We start from the raw sequence: 14,281 nt of genomic DNA, 5'->3' as shown, positions 1-14,281 counted from the left end.
TAATCTCCCTGTTGTTTCATACAGTATAGTACTACTGTATATTCAGGATGTACTACTGCATAGGTTCAGGATGTAAATTTAGGATATTATGGTAGTATTATACAGGCCTTAAATAAAGCAATTGCTCTACTTTTCTGCTTTTGGCTTTTGCTGTACTGTGTATATAACCACTATATTCACCATAATGGGACCTGGTCACTTGTGATTTCTTTTTTTTCTGTAGTATGACAGTGGCAATGAAGGCCCAGGCCAGGTGGGAGGTGATGGAGAGGACGGAGGTTTTCTACGCTGGGATAGCTCTTATGGTGTTTGGTACCCTTCTCGTAGTGAGCAGCTTCCTCGCTCTGGGATTCACCGGAACCTTCCTAGGTGAGTCCCAGACACAGTGTCAGATATTAAAGGGACACAAAAAATAATTTTAGTCTAAATATAACTTCCTATTAAAGAATACTGTACACATCACTGAAGAACAAAGATTTAAACTACCAGTATCTATCCAGACTGGCATATATCAGCAGACGCTTGATTGCCGTTGTTCCCAGAGGGTGAATCCCATGTTTGGGTGATTCCTCTTGTGACACTAAATGGTTTACATTTGTAGTTTTGAATACAATTCTTTAACAGGTACTGAATAGATTCTTGCAGGCTGTTAACATGCTAACCCAACCATCAGATGCTAACGATCAGAATTTTATCAAGTCAAGTCAGGTGGCTTTATTGTCATTTCAACCATGTGCAGTGGTACAGTACACAGTGACATGAGACAGCGTTCCTCCAAGACCATGGTGCTACATATAACAGACAATCAACACACGATTACATAGTGCAAGTGCAAGGAAGGAAGTAGAGACACTGTTGGGCCTTCTTAGTTAAGGAGCAGGTGCTGAGGGACCAGGAGAGGTTCTCCGTCAAGTCAACACCAAGGAATTCGGTGCTCTTGACGACCTCCACAGAGGATCCATTGATGTTAAGTGGACAGTGATCCCTCTGTGCTCTCCTGAAGTCAAAATCATCTCTTTTGTTTAGTCCATGTTCAGAGGCAGGTTGTTGACTCTACACCAACCATTAGCTGTTGCACCTCCTCTCTGTATGCTGACTCATCGCTCTTGCTGATGAGACCCACCACAGCCGTGTCATCGGCAAACTTGATGATGTGGTTCGAACTGTGCGTTGCTGCACAGTCAGCAGAGTGAACAGCAGTGGGCTGAGCACACAGCCCTGAGGGGCTCCAGTGCTCAGTGTGGTGGTGTTTTTACGGATCCGGACTGACTGATGTCTCTCCGTCAGAAAGTCCAGGATCCAGGTTCAGAGGGTGGTGTTCAGGTCCAGCAGGCTCAGTTTTCTAAACAGGTGCTCAGAAATGATTGTATTAAATGCAGTTTGGCCCTCGCTGTTCTGAGGGCTGCCTTGTCGCCTGCTCTGAAGGCGGAGTCTCGAGTCTTTAGCAGCTCACGCGTCTCTGCAGTCATCCACAGTTTTTGGTTGGAGCATATAATGATAGTCTTGGACACAGTGACATCATTGATGCACTTGCTGATGTAACTGATCACAGATGACGTTTACTCCTCCAAGTTGGTGCGGTTGCCATTTGTTGCAGCCTTCCTGAACATGTCCCAGTCAGTGTGCTCAAACCAGTCCTGAGAAACAGAGATGGCTCCTCACCTTTCTCAGAACCGGTTTGCAGCATCAGGGAGATTGTGGCTACAATAGCATGCAGATGTTAGCATTTAACATAAATTATAATTTTGCTCAGGGTTAAGCCTTACACAACCCCAAGCATGGACTTTAAACACTTGTTTTGTGTTCATTTAACTGCATTAATTATAATAAAATCATATTTTTTACAAACTATAAAACTATAAACTTTACAAACTATGAGCAAACAATGCACCACATTGTGCTCTTGTACATGAAACATCCTTTACTAACATTAAGGGATCACATGAGACACAGGAAAATGCAAAAGAGGACATGTAGTTCATGTCTCTACATAAGTGAAGACACATGAACTCTGACACATTTGAACAATTCATGCACCCCAACATATTTCTCTGAATATAGTCATTTTCATATCCATGCATATGGCGTGTCCCAATATCTTCTTGTTTCCTTCTGAGACAAACACCTATGTTTTTGTTCCATGTACTCCTGAACACATGCAGGTATTGTTTCAAATGAACATGAGCTCAAGATTGCCAGGACCATTTGGCATGCAGTAGCTTCTGGTTTTTTAGGTCAGTCGACTAAATGAGTCATCTTCAAGAACCAGACAGATTGTCTGAGCTTCTTCAGCATATTTGTCCATCGGTGCACTGAAATGCCCTCAGTCCATCACTCCGCTTCAAACTAATCACTATCTGTGGCAACAGAAGGGAGGCGGGAGGAACAGCAGGACGTGCCAGGAATGTGCATGTGTGAAAACAGGAGTCTACTTTGTATTCAGAGTGGACAAGCCGGTCGCAAAACACTGTTTGCAGGTTTCACTCTCCAACCATTTGGAACAATACATTTTGCAGTTATAAAACAGGAACAATAACTTTCAATATACATTCAAATAAAAAGCAGTAGTAAAAGCCACATGTCTGGCTGCTGTTACATTTGATGTTTGTGCATACAGTCCTCTGAAAAACTATGGACATGCTGGCTGCCTCCATAGGATGGGGGGAAAGTAGCAGCCAGGCATTACTAATCAAATGCACATGAATAAATAGTAATAAGTGTAAACTCCCTGTTGATAACCAGTTAATCAAATGCAATTAGTTAGCAGTGAAAATTGATTGATGATATGCCAAAATGTCTATAAAAGCAGAGGTTTTGGCAGTTTGGTGACGTGTAGAAATGTTTTTCTTTTCCCTAAATTTAGCAATTTTATCTCATCTTGCATGTTACTGTGTTCTCTGCACTTTCATCGTACTGCCTGTCTGCTTGTCTAGTAACAATAAAGTGAATAAAATAGAATATTTATCTGTTCCTCCATAACCATGTCATAGACTGATAAAGTCATAAAGAGAAACAATTACTTCAAGCTCTTGAATCATGGGATGTAATTCATTTTTCACAGGACTGCATAGAGAGCTGTGAAAACTCTTTTTAAATTGACTGTATGTTTCACAATAAAACAGAGTAGTTAGACACAGCTCTGGCTAGATGAATCTTAATTTTAAAGTTCATTTGCTCAAATTGTTTTGTTTACCTTCTGTTTAGATTAGCTAGGCACACTGAGTGAAAATAAAGAATTAAGTACATCCAGCGATTCATTAGAACACAGTCATTCTTTATTTGACATGCTGAGATCATTATCAATTAGTGCAGGAAGTGTGAGTATTTTACTTTTTAATGGCACAGGTTGGCCTTTGTACAGCTGGTCTAATTATAGCCCAGAGAAGCTGCCTTAATTTGAAGGTTGTAGAGATGAGGTCGCTGTCAGTTTCCCAGTATAAAAGGTAAAGATACTGTATCCAGAAAAGGCACATGACTCAGTATAAATCTAAATGAGCGTGAGAACAGGGTCAGCTTATCAGTCACTTAACAATGGGAAGCAGTGGATCTCACTGCTTATGGTTCTCTATGGATGCCTATTTGTATGTCAGATGGCGCTTTACAGTGGCTTGCAAAAGTATTCGGCCCCCTTGAACTTTCCCACATTTTGTCACATTACAGCCACAAACATGAATCAATTTTATTGGAATTCCACGTGAAAGACCAATACAAAGTGGTGTACACGTGAGAAGTAGAACAAAAATCATACATGATTCCAAACATTTTTTACAAATAAATAACTGCAAAGTGGGGTGTGCGTAATTATTCAGCCCCCTTTGGTCTGAGTGCAGTCAGACATAGACATTGCCTGATGAGTGCTAATGACTAAATAGAGTGCACCTGTGTGTAATCTAATGTCAGTACAAATACAGCTGCTCTGTGACGGCCTCAGAGGTTGTCTAAGAGAATATTGGGAGCAACAACACCATGAAGTCCAAAGAACACACCAGACAGGTCAGGGATAACGTTATTGAGAAATTTAAAGCAGGCTTAGGCTACAAAAAGATTTCCCAAGCCTTGAACATTCCACGGAGCACTGTTCAAGCGATCATTCAGAAATGGAAGGAGTATGGCACAACTGTAAACCTACCAAGACAAGGCCGTCCACCTAAACTCACAGGCCGAACAAGGAGAGCGCTGATCAGAAATGCAGCCAAGAGGCCCATGGTGACTCTGGACGAGCTGCAGAGATCTACAGCTCAGGTGGGGGAATCTGTCCATAGGACAACTATTAGTCGTGCACTGCACAAAGTTGGCCTTTATGGAAGAGTGGCAAGAAGAAAGCCATTGTTAACAGAAAACCATAAGAAGTCCCGTTTGCAGTTTGCCACAAGCCATGTGGGGGACACAGCAAACATGTGGAAGAAGCTGCTCTGGTCAGATGAGACCAAAATGGAACTTTTTGGCCAAAATGCAAAACACTATGTGTGGCGGAAAACTAACACTGCACATCACTCTGAACACACCATCCCCACTGTCAAATATGGTAGTGGCAGCATCATGCTCTGGGGGTGCTTCTCTTCAGCAGGGACAGGGAAACTGATCAGAGTTGGTGGGAAGATGGATGGAGCCAAATACAGGGCAATCTTGGAAGAAAACCTCTTGGAGTCTGCAAAAGACTTGAGACTGGGGCGGAGGTTCACCTTCCAGCAGGACAACGACCCTAAACATAAAGCCAGGGCAACAATGGAATGGTTTAAAACAAACATATCCATGTGTTAGAATGGCCCAGTCAAAGTCCAGATCTAAATCCAATCGAGAATCTGTGGCAAGATCTGAAAACTGCTGTTCACAAACGCTGTCCATCTAATCTGACTGAGCTGGAGCTGTTTTGCAAAGAAGAATGGGCAAGGATTTCAGTCTCTAGATGTGCAAAGCTGGTAGAGACATACCCTAAAAGACTGGCAGCTGGAATTGCAGCAAAAGGTGGTTCTACAAAGTATTGACTCAGGGGGCTGAATAATTACGCACACCCCACTTTTCAGTTATTTATTTGTAAAAAATGTTTGGAATCATGTATGATTTTCGTTCCACTTCTCACGTGTACACCACTTTGTATTGGTCTTTCACCTGGAATTCCAATAAAATTGATTCATGTTTGTGGCTGTAATGTGACAAAATGTGGGAAAGTTCAAGGGGGCCGAATACTTTTGCAAGCCACTGTATATTGTAAGGATATTGTTCAGAGTTCTCTCTGACTGCTGTGCTATGTACAGGTCATACAGGTTATGCTGTGCAAAAGCCTTGAGCCATCCCTCATTTCTTTATATATTTTGCTAGAAAAACATGTTGTAGTTTATTTAAACATGTCCAAACATACATTAAATACAATGTATAAAGCAAAAACAGAGTTTGTACAATTCTAATGATCTTGAAAGTCAATAATTTGACCGCATTTATTCTTCAACTCAGCCTGAACTTCCTGAGGGAAAGTTTTTTGTAATTTCTTAATAGTCTTAAGGACTAGCTCTGCAGGCTTCTTAAAGGACATTTAAAGCTCTTCTTTGGATGTTGGATGTCTCTTTTGTTCTGTTCTCTGTCAACATGCTCCCACACTGTTTCATTGATGTTGATGTCCTGGCTCTTTGGGGGCCATGACTAATAGTGTTGGATTGTGTATTTTTCAATCCAGATATGCATTCACTGAATTGGCAGTGTGTTTAGGGGCATTGTTATGTGGAAAAATGAAGCCATTGCCAATCAGACAGAACTGTGTGCATGGTGGAGCATATCTAACAGTACTTTCATAATTCCATCAGTTTTGAGGAGATCCCAACAACACTGGCTGAAATGCAGTCCCAAACCACAAAGCCTCCATCAAGTTTTACAGATGGCTCTAAATCCGTTGTATTTCTCTCCTATACATAAATACACATTGACAGCGATATAAACCAGAATTTTTAGCTTTTAATTCATTACCCTAAGTTCTATTCAATTTAGTTCCATTCAAGTTATTTATAGAGCGCCAAATCACAACAACAGTTGCCTCAAGGCAAGTAACAATAAACCCTAACCCTTTACATTATAAGGTAGACCCTTCAGTAATACATACAGAGAAAAACCCAACATTTATATGACCCCTGTGAGCAAGCATTTTGGTGACAGTGGGAAGGAAAAACTCCCTTTTAACAGGAAGAAAACTCTGGCAGAACCAGGCTCAGGGAGGGGCGGGGCCATCTGCTGTGACCGCCACTTTCTTTTCAGTTCTTGCATAATCTAGTGTACCTCAGCCTTTTCCTTTCGTTCACTTCCTTAAGAATTGCTTAGAAGAAATGGCCTAAACAAATGAGAGCCGGCTAAAAACTTTTGCATTGTGTGTCGAAATCAAGCAGGTAGAGTATATTGGAATGACATGTTTTAAAAACACGATTGCTCCAAAGAGGAAAAAACAGAGTTTACATACTTACATACATTCTTGGCCTCTGTTTGTTTGTATTGAAAAAAAAGCGTGATTTTTGCTTCTATCACAAGTTCCATTCACTCTGTTTCCTGAAATGGTGATCATACTTTTTTCTCCCTTGGTTGGAAAAGAGAACAGGACTTTTATGGCGTTATTTTTGTGCCACTATTCTGAGCGCACGTAAAAAAAATTGAGCGCACGTAAAAAAAAATTGCAGGTGCAAGTGTTGCATTTTGAGGAGAATTTTATTTTGAGCGAAGAAAAGCAAAATTTGAGTGAACAAAATTCATTGCTGCGTGCAAAAAATGTATTTCAGTGTTTGCTATTATCCATACACACACACAATAGCAGCCCGTCGCTCAGTTTTTTGCACTTCATGCACTGGGGGACGGGGCCATCCCGTCCCCCAGGGCATGAAGCAGGCATGGAGAAGATCCAGGCTTCAGACATCCAGAGGCCCCAGAGTGCGAGAGCCCAAGGTGGACCACCGGAGGGGCATCCGTGCCACCCTCCTGGGAAGGGCTGAGGAGATCCTCAGACGAGGGGTCACCCAGTAGCCACGGAGCAGAAGCCAGAGGGGGCTGCATTGGCGTGCCCGCCGGCTCTGCCGGCAGCCAGCTGTGCCAGAGTGAACCGAGCCGCAGACCCCGAGGCCGGAGGCCCGGGGGGTCCCCTTTGCCCCGGAAGAGGCCTGACCGAGCAACAGGCACCAGGCCCCGCCAAGTAGCCACCAGGAGTGAGCTGGTGCATACCTGAGCGCCCAGCCCCGGACACCAAGAATTTAGCTTTTCTTCGCTCAAAATAAAATTCTCCTCAAAATGCAACACTTGCACCTGCAATTTTTTTTTACGTGCGCTCAATATTTTTTTTACGTGTGCTCAGAATAGTGGCACAAATCTAACGGCATAGACTTTTTCTGAAACTGGCTTCTATCAGAAGCAGCCTTTTATTTCTAAGTTCCTCTATTTGATAAGTACAACTGGTCTTTTTTTTTTTTTTTGCCTTGTTTTGATCCAGTGCTGTTTGCCTTAAAATGTCAACAGGGCTGTAGCCTAGTTTCAGATGCTCTACTGGCACTTTATTTCTTAGCAGGGGATTTATTGTGGAACATCTGCAGGTGTACCATATGCAACAAGAGCCAGAAAGAATTAACTCTTTGAAATCTTAGTCATCATTGCCAATAACCCTAATTCTAAACAAAACCTAGCCCTGTGTTTTTGGAAAAAATATAAATGGCTTTTGATCTGTGAGAGCACTGATATTGTTTCATCCGAGATGTTCAAGTCTTGGGAGACTTTAAAAAAATAAATAAATAAACAAGCACGCAAACACATTCTGATTACATAGGGTTAGGTTTTAGATGACTTAGACTTCAGATGTTTAAAGAACTAAAAGTGTACTTTATGGATAACTGTGTGCAGACATTTTATCTAGCATTGTTTTCATGTGAGCCTTTGTTTGTGTCCCTCAGCTACTAGAGACCCAACCTTTACCTCACTAACAGTTCTGGAAGAAATCTGACACTGATCCAGGTTTTTTATGTCACATGGTCTTTGTAAGTGGTGACTAAGGTGCCATGGAGATGGGGTTGTCTTTACATTACAAAAAATCTGAATGAATTGAAATGTTTTAACCATTTTTAACCATCAGTTGCACAAAACTGAGAGGTTTTTCACAAATGACAATATCGTCACAGTAAGTCTCTTTCTGTGGTCAACACTAGACCTTTAACAAACAAAAGACCAGAGCAACAAAAAAGGACATCAAGCAAGAATTAATGAGACAAAATAAAACAACTAAAAATGAAAAAGGTGCCTTTTTGTGCTTATAACGTATAAAACTTGTAAAATAAAAAATGTGATGACCTCAAATTACAGAAACAAAAGTGTAGATGGTGACTATAAAAAATACTGACCAGTCATAGCTGGTTTATTTAACATTTTCTTTGGTGTGTGGGGAGACGTTGACATGTGGAATTTAAAACAGTCTTAATATGGCAGTGGATGACCTTTCAGCTGGTGGAATAAATTTGTGGTATTGTTACCCTTAGCAACAATAGTTTTACAGCATGTTTTGCACATTACCGCATTTTGTTCTGCATCCTCCTTATGAAATCCAAACAGCAACACGCATGCTCAGCGCAGTGCGCCAGGTAGAACATTTTTCGGTTGGGAAGGGGGGATTACATGCAGATGACTTAATATTCCCAATTTATACTCGATGATTACAAAAAATCGGAGAGCAAGACAAGAGCGACAAGGAAAATGCAATGGCTACTGTATGATCACATTGACGTTTTTCACATTCAGAGACTAGTTGCAGGTTAGTTGCAGTGACCAACAGTTCACCCAGAGGTTCAGTTTGCAACATTCTCAAACTTTGGATGACCACTTTGCATTTGCTTTGCAAACACTGTCAATCAGAGAGGTGAAGGTTTTCAAATAATTGCTGTCAAATCTATAAATGCAGACAGAAACATTGTCACTATCCACATGATGCTAACTTGTCTGCCATTTTGCATGTGTGTTAATTATGATGACAATGTAGAATCAAGTGAATATGGTCCTTGTCACACAGGCCTACAAGTCTGTATCCAGCTGACAACTGAGTGGGTGCTGGTAATTGATGGCAGTTGCTGGAAAAATCAAATGATTGCACACAGGCCTACAGTCCAGTCAGTGACACCAGGGCTCGCAAAATTTCAAAATCCCTGGTAGCCCTTCGGGCAGGGACTCTTCAGTTTTTGGTAGCCCAAAATAAATTTAAGTAGCCCGAATAAAAAAGGGAGCAATTTTTTTATGTTTTGTTTCCTGTTTTGTTTCCGTTACAATATTATACTTTAATGTATAATATTGTAACAGAAACAAAACATTAATCAAAAAATTGTTGAAACACAAATTACAATATTGTATAAAAATTACAATCATCAACTCAAATAATTGGTTGTAATTGAACAGAAATTTCTATGAACTTGTAAGAACTGTACAACAGGAATCAGTCTGTGTCAGATCCTGAATTTGAAATTTCCACTGGAGTCACAGGTAAGAGGCAAGTGGAACCAAGATCTAGGACATTTGCTTTTTGAAGTTTGCAAAGACTGCTAAATTTTGCCAGTGGTAGTTCACTCTTTGCAACATAGTAGGCTGTCCTTAACAGATTTTTCAGGTTGATTTTTAGTATGTTATTTGCAGACTGAGCAATAATCCATTTCTTGCATTTCTCATGGGTTCTAATGGGGGCCTTTCTTAAAATTACTGGTCCCAGTAACAAAGGCACTTGTCGACTCAGAAATCGAGGGAAACCAACAACACACCCGGCAGAACATTATGTTATTTACACGGGTGCACATAAGTGGTCCGCATGTGCGCATTCGCTGTCAAAATAAAAGACGCGCACCAGATAAGAAGTTGCAACGCGCGTTTGCGTCCATATAAAAGGCACTGTTTTTGTCCGCTAGAGTGGGATTTTCATGGCACATTCTGCACCACATCTCTGTGCGTTCATCATTTGTTTAAAGCCAGCTCACCTCCTGCAACCACTTTTCCTAGAATACGCGCTTCTTTTGCGGTTCGGACTCCATCTGACATTTCTTTGGAGGTGGAGGAACACCAAAGTAATTGCTTAAAGGAGCTTCTTCGACATCTTTAAGAGTTCTAAACAAATGTCTGTCCTCCTCCAGAAAATCTTATGGACGCAAACACGCGTTGCAACTTCTTATCTTGTGCGCGTATTTTATTTTGATAGCGAATGCGCACCTGCGGACCACATTTGTGCACCCCTGGTTATTTAGCTTGTCATATTCCAGCCACTGAAATTCTTTTGTCCATGAAACCATAAAGCTGCACTTTCTTTTTGCCTTATAGTCTGATTTGTCATAACTTTTCTGTTTTGTGGTAAGCTTTTCTTTGGCTGTCACTTCTTCACCCTGACCGGTCTTATTTGGCTCAGCAGAACTAAAATATATATCCTGCTGCTTTTACACACGCACTCACATAACACTCAGCGATTCTCTGCGCGATCAACCTCTCACATGTTTAAGCTTGCTGCGGGAGATTTCACTTGTCATGTTTGCATAGTAAACTAACGATTGATAAGACGATGTCAGAGGAATTGGTGCGCAAATTATTGTCACTCACCAATCAGTACTGTCGCTCTCTATACACAGTTCGCGCGATTGTAAAGTGAAAGCAAAAAACAAGCGCAAATTCAAATGCGATTTCAATATGTCACATATAGGGCTGCTCGATTATGGCAAAAATGATAATCACGATTATTTTCACTGAAATTGAGATCTCGATTATTTGACAATATTTATTTAACAATAAAAATGTATTGAATAATTACTTTAAAGATTGTCAAAAATAGTATAAAATAGTGTGCAAATACTGATAACAGTGCAAATGTTTGCAATATAAAAAATAAAATGTAAACATCTATGTTTAGTGAACTTTGCCATGTCGCTCTGTGGTGCAGCTACGACACCAAAGTTTACACACTATGTCTACTTGATCCACGTCTGACTCCGCGAACCCATAATGTTTCCACACCACTGAAGGGTTTTTTTTACCTCTCTTTTCAACCAATGGCAGTCACTCTCCTCTCCAAATAACTTCTGCTTAGCTTTCCGAGCTTCCCTCTGTTAGCTCCTCTTAATTGTTGTGCCGCGTGTTCGAAACGCAGAGAGGTGCGCTCGATTTGCCACACAGAGCAGCGCGAGAGTAAAACACGAGGGAGGTGCTAATAATCAGTTCAGTCATTTTTAATGATCGTTGAAAGCCCAGATCGTAATTTAGATTAAAATTCGATTAATTGAGCAGCCCTAGTCACATATTGACAGTGGTTCACCGATGCCAATGACATATTTACCCAGCTACATTTCCGAAAGAATGCAAAAGCGTTGACATATATTTTTCCTTCCTATGATAGCCCGACGGGCAGGGCAGGGATAGATTCTGGTAGCCCGACTGGAAAAATCTCTAGCCCCGGGACGTCGGGCTAGCGATTTTGCGAGCCCTGGACACCCTGACAACCACCTGTCATTAGTGAATAACGTGGTTCGCAACTGGTTGGCAAAAACCTCTTTTCTTTGGTTGGTAGTATAGTGCTGCAGTTGTGATGGACACTGTACAGTTGCTCTCCAAGCTGTAGTGAAACAGTAAAAAGTGTCACACAAACTGGAAATGGAGACTGTTTGCCTTTAAAATAAAGTTGTGTTTTATGAAGTATGATGGCTCTATCACAACTTTTACTTTTAAGGCTTTAATTTGCACTTTTTCAAGGTGTACTGTTGCTCAGGTAGTAGTTTTTGCAGACAACCCTGAAGAAAAGGCAACCATGGCAATCTGCTAGCAACCAATGAAAGCACAAGGTTTTTGGGTGGAGCACTTTGCATCTGATTTCACCCACTGAGAATCTGCAACCTCCAGAAATGTTTGCCAACTAGTCAGGGAATACATATTTATCTAGCAATTGGTGGTTGTACCACATCCAATATGGCAGAAATCTCATTATAACAGTGAGGTTGAGCACCTGTATGTCCATTCTGCAGTAACTGCACCACTATTTATAGTATTTCTGGATTTCTGTTTTCAAACCTCTCTGACATTCTGGGTGAATTGGATGTAAGTAGTTAATGTTAATTTCTGTTTAACGTGAATTTTTGTGGACATGACAGATTTTCAGCAGACTGCAACAGATGTGATTTTTGCACAGTTAATTACTATATTATCACAAATAGATTGCACTTAATTGCCTGCTTTACACCATTTAATCTGAAAATGATAGCAGACTAACGGCTTCATCATCATCATCTGCATGATATTGGATTATTGCCGTCTGCAACCAAAGTCCCTTTGAAGGCAGCAGCTGACTGCAAGTAGTCACAGACCTAGTTCCCATCTTTTAATCAACCATTTCCAAGGCTGTGCCATTTCCAAGGCAACAAGATTGCAGGTTCATTGCACACAGTCTCAATAATTTTGGCCACGGAGTGGTCTCAAACCACCATTTGTCTAGTGTGACTGCAGCATGAGATATACAGGTCAAAGACTATGAAGAGTTTTAAATGTTAATGAAATAATAAATATCTTTGTATTCCTCCCAACTGTTTCCCAATTGATTAATCTGAATTAACTTGAAAATGTCTATCTATGTAAGTTTACATATATGTATTTCACTCTTAAGATGATTTTAATTGTGTGTTTTGGTATGATCTCTATGTTCCACCATGTTCCCTTTGCCCTTCCAACTACATAAACAAACACATACTGAAGGACATAGCCTGTGGGTGTATGTTGTGTTTCAATGTCTTATATGCTCTATATTAATCCCCTTGAGTCACGGTGACCTGATGATTCAAATTGATGGCACAAGGTTAGAAACAAAGATCCAAACAAAATCAAATTACACATTGTGTTAACCTGTTGATTCTGATCACAGACCCACATCTTTAACCTCTAGACTACCACAGTGTTATTGCAGCTGCTTGTCCACCAAATCCAAATTGCCTAATTTCATAACCGTATTGAAACGACAGTGACGCAGGAGCTCTTAAATCTAAACGGGTTAACAGTAGTCACTTTGAAAGTCAAAAATTGAGGTTAGCATATTGTTCCGTCAGCCAGTTACAGCTGGTTTTCTATTCAAAACCAAGAAATTTGTTTATATAATCTTTTTTTTTATCCAACTCTACCTGTGGGGTTTAAATGAGCATACATTATGAAAATTGTTATATAACTTGGACATTAACGGACTCTCTTCAACAGAAAACAGGGACAACAGCACGGCATGCTTAATTCAGCAGGTCAGTGTTACCTACTGGAGTCTGCATGTAAGTGTGTGTAAATATTTGTGTGTGTGGGTGTATGAGGAGGGTATGAGGGAAATATTAGAATTTTCATGCCCTGTTACATTTAATTCCCAAAATAGGTCAGAAAAGGTTCATGTGTGTGCAGTACTTCTTACGTAGTAGACCTTTAAAGGGCTAATGTTACTTTGAGTGGTGACCTAGTTTAGCTGCTCTCACTAACATTTTATTTGCAGATATGCATTTGTTTAACAGACACCTCTATTTAATGGCAAAAGTATCAGAAAGACATGTCAAAATGGCTAACATTTAAACCTCTGAGGTCTAAGTGATTTTTCAGTTTCTCCTGGTCATGAAACACTAAACCAGCTTTTTATCCTCTTATGAAATTTAAGGGTGCGAGGGAGTTTACCCAACCAGTCTAGATGTGTCTTGAGGACCTGGAGAGGGCATTCAACAGTCTTCTTTGGGGATACAGTCTTATTCACAAATGCCTTTGTGAATAAGATGTATTGGGCCTGTTGTTGGAGCTATGCAGTACAAATGTAGTGAGATCTTGATTTACATTTTAAGCAATAAGTTAGGCTCCTTGGTGGGTCTTGGACTTCAGGCTGAGGAGCGGTAGCTGTCAGGTTTGGTGGACAATGACTTCCAGCATGTACAGGATACAAAGTCTGAGGCCATGTCTCTCAGAATAGGCAGAGTGCCCACTCCGGGATGGGGACAGGTTTCTTTTCCAAATGGAAAGGATATATCTTGTCTGAAATGGCGCTTTGTTAGCAAATTACGCTACGTTCTGCTTTCCTAGTGGATACCAGTTAACCTCGTTTGCTAGTGTGACCTCTGTGTAATGTCTTCTCAGTTTCTTTAAATGAACAAACAGGGTCGGGTCAATTTTGTAGCAACAACTCCTTTTTTTCAGCATCTGCATTTATGACAAAGGGCAACAAAGCGGGATGGCTAACTCTCATGGACAGCCAGCGTGAGCCCTGTGTGAAAAGGCGGCATCAGAGTTAGCAAGCTATACTCCAGAGTCT

At 40.8% G+C, this 14,281-nt stretch overlaps 1 protein-coding gene across 1 annotated transcript in view; it reads left to right on the top strand.

Annotated features, from left to right (window-relative positions):
* pemt (phosphatidylethanolamine N-methyltransferase) overlaps window positions 1-14,281 on the top strand; it is an 80,028-nt gene that overhangs the window by 43,273 nt on the left and 22,474 nt on the right. Inside the window, exon 4 of the mRNA XM_063481630.2 lies at window positions 224-369. Within this exon, the coding sequence (XP_063337700.1) occupies window positions 224-369 (146 nt within the window). The remainder of the gene's footprint in view (window positions 1-223; window positions 370-14,281) is intronic.

Source organism: Pelmatolapia mariae, linkage group LG8 (genome assembly GCF_036321145.2).
Source record: "Pelmatolapia mariae isolate MD_Pm_ZW linkage group LG8, Pm_UMD_F_2, whole genome shotgun sequence".
In the NCBI taxonomy this organism is placed as follows: Eukaryota; Metazoa; Chordata; class Actinopteri; order Cichliformes; family Cichlidae; genus Pelmatolapia; species Pelmatolapia mariae.
The sequence above is the reverse complement of the archived record's forward strand: the minus strand, read 5'-3'. Positions and strand labels throughout refer to the sequence as shown.